The following is a 13046-nucleotide window of genomic DNA, read 5'->3' on the forward strand; positions in this document are numbered from 1 at the left end:
ATTGCGGACAAGAATAGGACATGTTCTATTTTTTTCTGGAACGGAATTGCGGACCCGGAAGTGCGGGTCCGCAATTCCGGATCTGGGCAGCACATCGTGCTGCCCCAAAGATATGAATGGGTCCGAAATTGTGAACGTGGGAATGGACCCTTATACCTTTATTATTTACAAATATTTCTCATAGTCTCTATATGTCACATTTTACCCTATATATTTAATGTTGGTGGTTATCTTGAGTAAAAGAAAAAAGTTGGACAAAGTTTCATTCTGCATTCTTCATTCCTTATATTTAATTTAAAATCTGCGCCTAGTGTCAAACTTTCTCAAGTAGATGTGTCCCTCCATGAAACACATTCTGGATTTGTTTGTCCAAGATGCCGCTGCCTTCCCCCTGCAGACTGTCATGTCTGTTTTCTCCTCTCTGTTTTGTGTGAGCTGCACTCATTGGATGCTTTCCCTGTTCTCCACATTCTGATCTGCTGTGGACAACCTCCTCCCCCTCCCTGCTGCTCTGTCTAAAACTAAGAGAAGGGCGCCGGGAGCAGGGAATTCTGCAAGAAACATGAGCAGCGCTCTGATATCACATTTATGTCAGGTTCTGCAGCTCCGGGAACAAAGAAAATGTACACACACTTAATTTGGCATTTAGGAAGCAATTAAACAATTACAAAAACAAATAGTGCAAAGGTATGCATAGCCTCTAAATAACGTGTGATTTTATACTGGACTACTTCTAATGTAAGCCATTATGAGACCATGGTTTGTCCACACATACCCCCACACACTAGTGTTTGCAAATTTAAATAAGATATAGAAAGATTAATATTAAGAATTTCTCACCAACGTGTCATTATAACAGCTGCCACATTCTCCATACAGAATCACAGGAGTCCTATTGCTGATAGAAGTTGAGGATGATAAATCACAGGAGATGCACCGGATATAAACTGGGAACACAGAACCCTTGTGAACCAAAACCTGTATGAAGAGACAAAGCTAAATTTCAGCTCTACAATAAAGTACGTGGGATAACAAGCAAGTTAAGACTATTACTTACTGTCTGTCTGGCTATCATTGTGGCTCTTCCAGGTTTCTGAACAGTCAGTGTAAAGTTGTATGAAATATTGGCGCATAGTTTAGACCAAGTAATTGTAATTTTTGGAAGACTGGGCAAAGAATTTAGAAAGCAGGCCTGGTCCTGATGGATGTGGACAGAGAAAATAAAGTTGTTAAAATGATGCCCTGTACCATCAAGTTGTTTTCTAATATTTTCTATTCCTATGCAGTGTGTAGAGAGCTTGCCATTTCAGATAGCTTTTCAGAATAAACTTTGGTGTATGCACACAAGGAATATTAATATTTCTGGCCATTATATGACTTCTATTCGGCATTCTTTACGAGATTTTTCTGCAGTCTTTGTATCTTAATGTCAGTTTCCCTGAGCAAGTGGGTGATGACTACTGTAGATGCTATGATGTCTCCCATAATCAGCACACAGAGAAGAAGAAATCCTACTCCCCTATCTCTCTGTAGCACATCCTTAGAAACAGCAACATACAGGATTATTATACAGGGTGGGCCATTTATATGGATACACCTTAATAAAATGGGAATGGTTGGTGATATTAACTTCCTGTTTGTGGCACATTAGTATATGTGAGGGGGGAAACTTTTCAAGATGGGTGGTGACCATGGCGGCCATTTTGAAGTCAGCCATTTTGAATCCAACTTTTGTTTTTTCAATAGGGTCATGTGACACATCAAACTTATTGGGAATTTCACAAGAAAAACAATGGTGTGCTTGGTTTTAACGTAACTTTTTTCTTTCATGAGTTATTTACAAGTTTCTGACCACTTATAAAATGTGTTCAATGTGCTGCCGATTGTGTTGGATTGTCAATGCAACCCTCTTCTCCCACTCTTCACACACTGATAGCAACACCGCAGGAGAAATGCTAGCACAGGCTTCCAGTATCCGTAGTTTCAGGTGCTGCACATCTCATATCTTCACAGCATAGACAATTGCCTTCAGATGATCCCAAAGATAAAAGTCTAAGGGGGTCACTGGATATGCGAAATTGCTACATGATGATGTGTTTCCCTCTTTAAGCACTGAAGCTGGCACGTTCCCTGAGTTTTTTCAGCAAGATGGTGCACCACCACATTATGGGTGTCAGGTCCAAGCATTCCTAGATGAACAGTTTCCTGGAAAGTGGATTGGTCGTCGTGGGCCAGTTGAATGGCCCCCAAGGTCTCCCGATCTGACCCCCTTAGACTTTTATCTTTGGGGTCATCTGAAGGCAATTGTCTATGCTGTGAAGATATGAGATGTGCAGCACCTGAAACTACGGATACTGGAAGCCTGTGCTAGCATTTCTCCTGCGGTGTTGCTATCAGTGTGTGAAGAGTGGGAGAAGAGGGTTGCATTGACAATCCAACACAATGGGCAGCACATTGAACACATTTTATAAGTGGTCAGAAACTTGTAAATAACTCATGAAAGAATAAAGTTACGATAAAACCAAGCACACCATTGTTTTTCTTGTGAAATTCCCAATAAGTTTGATGTGTCACATGACCCTCTTCCTATTGAAAAAACTAAAGTTGGATTCAAAATGGCCGACTTCAAAATGGCCGCCATGGTCACCACCCATCTTAAAAAGTTTCCCCCCCTCACATATACTAATGTGCCACAAACAGGAAGTTAATATCACCAACTATTCCCATTTTTTTAAGGTGTATCCATATAAATGGCCCACCCTGTACATCAGTATTAAGCAGTGTAGCTGTGAATCCAGCACTGGAGTGAGATAGAAAACTAACTAAACTATTCTGCAGTGTTAGTGTGTGTGTGCACTGCCTTTCTTATTCTGCAGCTGCATCCTCCACCCCCTCCACTCTCCAAAGACTTCTGTAAGCAACATGTAACCTTATTCCTCAGTGAGCTGAGAGTCCATCTCATCTCACACTGAAGATGGATTTTAGCAGTTAAATGAGAGCGACAGATTAGTTCATCAAGAAGGTGGAGGAGAACAATTGGCTGATTAGTGGAGAAAGAGCCATGTTTTACTAATACAATATTTTACAAACTTTACTATGTAGTACTTTGTACTATTGATTCATGCAAAGTTTGTAAATGTATCTTGACCCCCACAACGGAATAGCTTTATCTTGTTTTGCAGATAAAATAGTAACCACTGTATATTTTCACTATACTATATCTCATCCCCTTTTATTCTGCATATCCATTTCTCATACCTCAGTGTCCACAGATTCTGAGCTCCACTCATACTCCATCTCAGGATCATCATGATCTGGATCATAGGATTGTGAGCCATCCAGAGTCAAGTCGGTTTCCACTGGCCAGATGACTTTTGATCCTCCATGTATCTTGGCCACTAACAAACTATGAATTACTTCAAATATATGTGTAACATTATTTGATAGCGGAGTCCCTTTAAGAGTGACTGTAAAAAGTAGACAGTAGATTCCAATATTCAGTGAGTGTCCAGGGATGATCAGCAGAGAGTTGGATATGTCTATGTTTGAAAGGTTTATTGTCTGGTTATCTGATCTTCTGTACACCTGCCACTGGTATAGAACTTTATATTTATAACAGTCTCTTAGATCCACAACAGCCTCAAAATTACCATCATCGGCCCGATACATTACTGATGGTGAGTCCACCAGCCAGGCGAGTGGTTGTTCACAATCAACTGTCCTTACACTTATTAGTTTGTATGCATGAACCACACTCACCAGGTTGAACACAGTCACATTAGTTCCAAACTGCCCCATGTCATTGTAGCAATACTCTACTGAGTTTGCCACACCTGTGATATTTGTGTCTTCAAATGTCCATTGGAAATGTAAGTCGGAGCCATCGAATACCACTGCCATAAATATGACACATTGATGCAAGAACACTTTTTCACTACTAATCTCCAGAGAAACACCAGTCACTGGTTCCTGTACAATGACCAGAGATTGCATTAAGGAAAAACATACATGGTTGCTGGCATTAAGGTTGATGTGAAGCATTCCTGGTTCAAGTGGAGTAAATTCTACCCTTTGCCTTCTCTCTGTAAGTCCGGGTTGATTGTCTTGTTGGAAATACCATTGAAAACTGGGGAGATAATCAGATTCTACTTCTGCAAGTAAATACATGGTCTTCTTAACTGGCCAGGCAGAGGGAAGATCATGGACCTTTAGATCTTTAATAGTCTCCAAGACTTTTATGTGAAGTGTATAATTGGCCAGACTGACCTTGTTATAGGCAGATGACAAAACTTCATAAATGCCAGGAAAAGGGAAGCTCAATTGACTGCATGTTGTATAAAGAACTTGAGTCAAATTCAGTTGAGGAACAGTGAGCATAAAGGTCACATCTGTGCCATACTGGATACTTGGACAAAATGTAACCTCTTGTCCAATGCAGACATTACTGTTTCCTGTATTGACTTGAAAACCAGTTACTGCATCTTGCACAACCAGTTTATGGGAGATAGTGGCCTTACTCACCGAGTTATAGACTTTAAGCGACACCACATACTCACCAGGTTCTTCAAAGACATGAGACACATTTTGTGTGCTATATGTGAATTTTTCATTCAATTCTGACACCCTCCATTCCCACATAAGCTCTGTGCCGCGTTCTGCTATGCCACATAATAAAACTGATTTACATGATGGTACTGCTGTCAGGTTATGCATCCCATTGATGACAATACTAATATTGGACATAGATTCTTGTACTATCAACTTTGCTGATGCAGACTCAGAACTCAAAGCATTGGACACCATAACCGTAATGACCTTCAAGCCATGTGTGAGATAACTTAAAGTCACTAACCTATTTTGGCCATTATGCAAAGATGCTCCTTCCCCAAGATCCCACGTATAACGCATTTCGGTGCCGGATTGAACATGAACAGTCAAATTCAAAGACATCCCAATAGCCACACTGCAAATAGGTTTTTGAAGAGTGAGGCCACTTACTCTCTGTATGATTTTCACTTGAGATTGTGCATACGCTCTTCCTAATAAATTCTCTACCCAAACCTCTGCCAACAAGTCCCCTAGTTCTAATGGATGGAAACTGATGGAGGAGTTTTGACTTTCTAATGCTCCTGGCATTAATACCCAATGGAAGGTAAGGTTGGATCCACTGACCACGTGAGCTGTAAGAGTGAGAGGTTCACTAATGCCAGCATATCCATCAACTTGGACATTCTCTTGGCATATGCTTACACCTTGCACTTGCTCTTGAACATCTATGATGACAAAAGCATAAGCAGAGCTTACTGTATTCTTAGCTTGTACTCTAACCATATATCTACCAGGATAGAAAAATGCGTGGGATATGTTTGATGTTCCACTTAGGTATGGACAGGACTCACACATTGACCAGAAATATTGCACATCGTCACCGCTAGACAACACAGCATAGAAATTAACTGTTTGCTTAGAGTTTGCTAGCATGATATCAGGAGTCAGTGAAAGGTCTTTGATTGGGGCTTGTATATACAATGAGTAGGTGGCTTCATGATGACTCACGATATTTTGTGCATAGAGACTAACTGTTAGGTTTCCAGAGACCTGGAAAGTGTGTGTAACATTTTGTCCGTAGCAAGCAGGGGAGGAATCACCAAAATTCCAGGAAAACTGAGCTGTCATCTCTGGTGTAACCCTAGCCATGAACATCTTCTCAACACCATTAGGGATTATAGCTCCACCATTGTGCTCTATAAACAAGGAAACAATTGGTTGCTGAACAGTGACAAAACACCATGCTCGATGTTGGCTCACTTGGTTCCAGACTGTGACCGTCGCATTGTAGTGACCTTCAAACATATATGCCCAGGTAACCTCTGAAGATGATGTGTTTATAGGCAGGATTCCTTGACCAAAATCCCAAAGATACCAGTAATGGTGCTGGAGGTCAGGCAGAGGTTGCACCAGTGCATGGAAGAAGACAGGCTGGGATACGTTTGCAGCTATGGGTGATGTATTAATGGTTATATTGATGATTCTATCTTCAACAGTTATTACTTTTCTGTAAAAATTGCTCTCAGTATCTCCAGAGGTAAGCAATTTAATTGTGTAATTACCAGCAGAACTATAGGTGTGCCACACAACTTCCATCCCTTGAGTGAGGATGGATGGCTTGCCATCTCCAAACTCCCAGTGAAATATTTGCAATTTGGTTGGCATGGAGAGCTTTGCAGTAAATTTTGTAGATATCTGGCTGGAGGTAATTTCAGGAAGAACATTGGTGACTTGTATTCTGTATATTTGTACAATGAGTGATTTCCTGGCCAAGCTTAGAGCATTTCTAGCAATTACTGCAATACTAAAATTACCCTGCTGGCTGTATCGATGGTTTACTGATGCCTCCGACTGGTTAATGTAGACTTTGCCATCTCCCATATCGAAGGTCCAAATAATGTTAGTGCCCTGGGTTACTGAGCAGAAAACTGGTATTTTTGCACCAAGCTCAGCAGGACTATTGCCCCATACTTGTAAGCCATTGATCAGTTCTTCTATGGTGACTATCAAGGTGTCATTGATGTGGCTCAGCTCATTACTTGCAGTGACTGTGATCTTGTAGGTACCAGTTGATGTATAGTCATGTGTTATTTGCTGATCTCTGCTTTGGACGACTCCAGATTCATCACCAAAGTCCCAAGTGAAGGACACAGCAAACAATGAAGGGCGACATAATGCGGAAAATAATGCAGCTGTATGCAGTCCTAAAGATGACCGATCAACTTCAAGGTTCAAGGATGTCAGTGGAGAAATAACCTGTAACTGTGCTATGCAGGTGACTTTAGATCCACCTTGAAATGCTGTCACTTTAACTTGATAATTTCCTGTGAAAATAAAACCCAGGAGATGACCTCACTATCTGTAACAATAACATCCAGACCCAACAGACCATTTGCTTTTTCTCCTACCAGGCTGGGCATATATATGTCTTTCTGTTCTGTTTAAAGAGACCAATGGCTCATGTAGGTTTTGCAGATGCTGGGGATCATACGGAGGCGAAAATCTTCTGTTGAGCAGGGGGCCGCCATCTCCAAAGTTCCAGCTGTAAAAAGGCAAAATGTACAATTGACTTGACATTAAGAATGGTGAAAAATCTACAAAGAAGAGGGGAGGGTGTAGAACCAAAACTGTACATTAATCTCTTTACGGAGAATCTGAATCAATTCCATAGCATATGTAGTGCTGTGATTCAAAATGTCCGTCACCTTGTTTGTAGCCCATGCTTTTTTAAGCATGAATGTTCAATGTTGGAAACTTGTATAAAGACATCTGAATTTTGACCAGTTTTAGTTGATAGATAGATAGACCCAAATTTTACCTTAAAAGGGCTGTCCAAAATTTTTAAACACCACAATGTGTGTCCCTATCCTGTAAAATTTCAAAAGAAAATAAGCAAGAAGATTTGACTGAAAGAAAACATTGACTAGGAGGTAAGAACTCAGATCTCCAGTTTTTTCTCTACTTAAAGTGGTCATCTCACCTTAGGTAACTCCTTTCATATTAGTGTAAAACAATAAAATAAAAATCTTATTGCTCTCTCGCTGCTCCTATTTTGATGCTTTCTGCAGCCCCACTGATCTACAATTCTTGGTCCCATCTCAACACACTGGAAATCCCTAAAGATGCCTGCTGATTCAGTCGCTGAATGGGGCAGGTCATCTCTACAGCCAGCGATTCCCTGATTAGGTATTTTCTGCATGTTGAGAAGGGACAGAACGAAAAGGCCAGCAGGAACCTGGTAAAGGTCGGAATGGAAGTGGTGGAGGAACAGTAAGATGCTGTTTTTAACAAAAAAACCTTCAAAGATCAAAAATCAAGTATGACTATTATAAAATCAGTACCTGATAGTCACATTAGATGACCTTTCCAGTTGTATCTTTAAAGACATTTCATGAGTCTTAGCTGCAAGCAGCAAAGTAGAAAACCCAAAAAGTTCGGCATGGAGCGGAGGAAGGATCCCATCTACATGAAGCATGCTGGCCGCCTCCTGAGAACTAACCGGGTTCTCAGCAACAACCTGAGAAACAGACCAGAAAGAAAGAAATTTAGAGGCAAAAATGCAATAATCATAGAATGTAATATATAAAATAGGAAGGGGTTATGCAAAGCTAAACCTTGAATATCAACTATGCTAATAATCTTTGTAGTCCTATGGGGGAATACTGTCCGGTGAGAAACATAAGGAAAAACTTACCTTCAGGTGATAATCTCCTGGAGTTCTGAATGTCACAGTGTAGCTTGGACCCTTGAATGAAGACTCTTTATTATCCATTGTCCATGTAAAGGTAGCAGATGAGCCATGAGACAGTTCAGCTGTGAACGTCTGAAATAGTAGATGCAGAAAAGTTATATGTTTAACCGCTTCCTGACGCAGCCATTTCCATTTTTTTGTTTTCATTTTTTACTCACCACCTTCCAGGAGCCATAACTTTTATATTTTTCCACATAGCTAAATGAGGGCTTGTTTTTAGATAAATTGTGCTTTCTAATGGCACCATTTTATAATCCATGCTGTGTAATGGGAAGCTGGAAAAAATTCTAAATGTGATAAAATTGGAAAGAAAATTCCAATTCCACAATTGTATTATGGGTTTTCTTATTACAATGTTCATTGTGCACGAAAGACATTTTAGCCTTATTTTGCGGGTTACGATTACAGCAATACCACATTTCTATACTTTTTCTTATGTTTTAATACTTAATAACATTTCTTTGCATTACCATATTCTGACTTTCATAACTTTTTTATATTTCCGTCTACAGAGCTGTGTGAGGGCTCATTTTTTTGTGTGGGGATCTGTCACTTTTATTGATACCATTTTGGGGTATGTATGAATTCTTGATCACATTTTATTCAGTCTTTTGGGAGATGAAGAGACAAAAAAAAAATAATTTGCTCATTTTGATGGAAGGCGATGATGAAAAAACCAATGAATTACCACACAGAGTAGATGTAGGTACGCTTACTTACCTGAGTCTGGTGTAACTGTATGTGATTAGATCCATCAGTGTGAATTTGAAGCCCCTGAATGGCATCATGAGCCTGGACTTCCACGATAATACTTTTGACATTGACTTCACCAGTCAACTGGATGGAAAGTAAGGTGCTCTGTGGATTATTAAAATGCAACGACATGCCAGAAAATCTCACATCCTTGGAATGGGTGGTGCAAATTGGCAAGGAGGATACGATAGTTGAAGGACATTCTTGCTGCATAATGGATTCTCCACTCTGCATGGCTGTTAACCAATGAACGTGAACAACGCTTGTACTACAAGCGCTGATAACAACCAGATTAACCACCTGGGTCAGCAGATGTAAAGAGCCATTGCAAGGCGTAGGGTGAACAATCTGCACATCAGTGATAGGACTCGCAATATTCACTTTACAAGTGGCTGTAGTCGAACTAACCACATTGGTCAGGACGGCACTGACAGTATATGTTCCAGCTTCCTGAAGACCCCATAACAAAGGCGAGACCACGAGGCTGTGTGCTTCTGAGCCATACATGACATGGAGGTCACACACCACATCATCGACCCAGCTGACAGAATCTATACGAATGGAATCTTTTAGCCATCCTCCATGTGATATGGTAATATAACTTTGCCGCCAGAGTGAATCAGAACTAGAGGAGCAATGTAAGAAAGACCCCTTGACTCCTGTGTGCTGTATTGACAGAATGTCGTCAGGGTGTACAGAGTAAGACAGTTCAGATAGCAGGACCTGCAAGAGAAATATGTTTGCAGTTCACATTATAGGCATATTTTGCACCACATACAATTTTCATCATATATATTCCATACAATATCATATACAGTATGTTTTACTATTTTTTACTAAATCGGCTGCTATTAATTCAGAGAGATAATCCAATGATATTATACTTGATAAAGGTGCATAAGAAAATTGAAAATATAGGCACTGTTAAAAGCAGTAGACGTAGGAGCTTTAATATACACCGATATACGACGACTGATCTCATCGAAACATGTTTCGAAGGTTTTTAATAATTGGAAAAGAGAGGTACCAGACCTTAATACCCCGGTGGAATTATTAGAGGGATGGAAAAAGGTGTGTTCAGCAACAACAAATGAAGTATGGAGAGAATCCCATTTCCGTATTATACATAGAGCCATATATGGCTTTCATTCTAGGAAAAACACGATGGACAAATTGACCAGGTGCCCCAAGTGCCATATGGAGGATACTAACCTCTATCATGGACTTTGGCAATGTCCTAAAGTAAGGGATTTCTGGGAAGAAAGACGTAAAATGATATCTATCAAAATGTATGTAGTTCTTCCAGATTCCCCTAATCAATGTATTTTTCAATATGCTGATAAACAAAATTGTATGCCGCTGATTATACATCTCTTTGTACTGGCTGCCAAAAGAAGTCTATTAGCACACTGGCTGAAACCGGAATGCCCACAACCTGGGGGGGGGGGGTAATACCGCATCTTAAAAAATGCTTACTTTTAGAGAAAATTGAAGTAGAAAATAATAAGACAGGGCTGAGAAGTAAGTTTTTCAAAAAATGGAATACTTTTATTGAAAGTTTTGCTTCTACAGAAGAAATACAAATGATAGTAACACCATTCCATCATACATCATGGTATCTCCTGGAAAAAGAGGCAGGTAGATTAGGTAGACTCTTGATAGATACCTAAGTGGATATATTGTCAAGATAAGAAATGGGGGAAAGGGACAACCTAGATATAGAGGAAGTCAGGGTCAAATAAAGAAATAAAGCAAGATTTCTTGTGAGCTTGTAAATGTTCATGGGAAAGATGAACACATCTGGAAGAAGATAACTTTTTTTGCTGAGAGAGGAAAGGGGGGGGGGGGGAATCCAGGAAAATAGGGTGGGGGGAATTATAAATTTTTTTTGTACAATATATATATAATGTGTAAGCGGAATTACATGAATAAATGTGAGATTGATGTATATGCTATGTACAAGATCATTGTAAACCGCTGCTTTTTTCAAATGCTTTATTGAAAATAAAAACTATCTTTACAAAAAAATATATATATATACACCGATCAGCTATAATATTGAAGGTATGGACTCTACAAGACCTTGGAAGGTGTACAGTGGTGTCTGGCACCAAGACGCTAGCAATAGGTCTTTAAAGGCTATGTACACCTTTGTGGACATTTTTTTTTTAATTATTGCATTGTAATTATTTTGAGCTAAAATTATTTTTTTAATTAGTCTTTATTAACAATATGGAATCCTTTTTTGTCTACAGAGCTGAGTATCACGCTTCTGTGTGGGAGGGAAACACCACACTGAGTATAGGAGGGAAGGGGGGGAACTGGCAATCAAGCCTGAGAACTATAGAAGGAAGATGGACACCTAGTGAAAACCCTAACCAAAATCCTGACTGACTACCAGTATGAACAGACCCCAAAGGTAGGTGAGTTCATACGCAGGAATACCTAGAGACTCGCTAGAGTCATATCTAGCCCTATAGGATCCTGTTACTAATGGCAGGGACGAGACTACCTGTTCCTCCAAAAGGAAGGACGAACAGGAGTCTACTTCAGGCCTAATACAAACAATAGGGAAATGCAACACACAGAATCCAAACAAAATACAAAAGGGAAAGGAAAGACTTAACTTCAAAGAGGCTATGGAAGCACCAGGAACTCAGCCAAGATCCAACCACAAACAATCCACAGGCACAGAAGCTATAAACTGCACAACATAGTGGGAGAAGCAACTATAAATAAGGAAGGTTAAATGACCACATAAGCAACACCTGGAGGCAAGGGGTGTGGACATTACCAGAAACAACACAGACACCTATTGATCCACAAGGAAAACCTGTCAGATCAAACCACGTGTTGCCAGTCTCACAGATCTCCTGCCACTCACTGTCGCCGGGACGTCCGTATGTCTTGGTACGTCCGTGACACTGAGATGCTGTACTAGCTGCCTGTGGATTTTTTGTCTTTTCCGTCATCTGAGGAGCAGACAGGCTCCTTATCTCTGCTCTCTGACATTATAAACACTCATCAAAGCTCAATCCTTATCATACTGATAATAATGTGGCTTAAATGAGTGGTTATGACCTCTTAGTAGTTTAGAGAAGAGGGGTAGATGACCAGAACAAAGTGAAAGTGAAAGTACCAGTAACACAGTTAGAAAAACAGTTAACCCTTTGTGACAGAACAGCTCAATATTTTTAATAAAGGCCAATTGAAAATATGATTTTTGAGTGAAATGCAATCAAACAAAAATTGCCTCCAAAGGTGTACATAGACTTTAAGTCCTGTAAGTTATGAGGTGCGTCCTTCGTGGATCGGACTTCCAGCACATCCCACACATTTGATTGAGATATTGGGAATTTTAAGGCCTAGTCTTCACCTTAAACTGTTTGCTATGTTCTCTAAACCATTTCTGAGCCACTGCTATTAAGACTATCACTGCCATGAAGGGGTGCACTTGTTTGTATAATATTTAGGTAGGTGGCACCTTGCCAGAACCAGGACTCAAGGTTTCCCAGCAAAACATTGCCCACAGCATCATACTGCCTCCACTGACTTTTCTTCTTATAGTGCATTTCGGTGCCGTCTCTTCCCTAGGTAAGTGATGCCCACACACTCGGCAAACCATATGACGTAAAGGAAAACATGATTTATTAGGTTACCTTCATCTATTGCTCCATGGACCAGTTCTGATTCTTACATGCCCACTGTAGGCACTTTAGGTGGTGATCAGGGGTTGACGTGGCAAGTCTGACCGATGTACATTCATGACAAAATCACTGGTTTACTGGTTTTCCTTCCTTAGACCATCTTTGGTCAATACTAACTATTGAACACTGGGAACACCACACAATCCCTGCTGTTTTGGAAATGCTCTGACCCAGTTGTCTAGCCATTGCAATTCTGTGCTTGTCAAAGTTCATCCTTACTCTTGCCCATTTTCCTACATCCAACACATCAACATCAGGAGCTGCTTGCTGGCTATTATATCACAACT

At 40.2% G+C, this 13046-nt stretch overlaps 1 protein-coding gene across 1 annotated transcript in view; it reads right to left on the bottom strand.

The window, feature by feature from the left end:
- Positions 1-13046, bottom strand: part of LOC121005732 (polycystin-1-like) — a 116813-nt gene that overhangs the window by 39399 nt on the left and 64368 nt on the right. Inside the window, exons 13-19 of the mRNA XM_040438501.1 lie at positions 9020-9775; positions 8243-8371; positions 7890-8065; positions 6957-7090; positions 3259-6872; positions 1058-1198; positions 841-978 (exon numbers count right to left, since the gene is read on the bottom strand). Of these exons, the coding sequence (XP_040294435.1) occupies positions 841-978; positions 1058-1198; positions 3259-6872; positions 6957-7090; positions 7890-8065; positions 8243-8371; positions 9020-9775 (5088 nt within the window). The remainder of the gene's footprint in view (positions 1-840; positions 979-1057; positions 1199-3258; positions 6873-6956; positions 7091-7889; positions 8066-8242; positions 8372-9019; positions 9776-13046) is intronic.

Source organism: Bufo bufo, chromosome 6 (genome assembly GCF_905171765.1).
Source record: "Bufo bufo chromosome 6, aBufBuf1.1, whole genome shotgun sequence".
Lineage (NCBI taxonomy): Eukaryota > Metazoa > Chordata > Amphibia > Anura > Bufonidae > Bufo > Bufo bufo.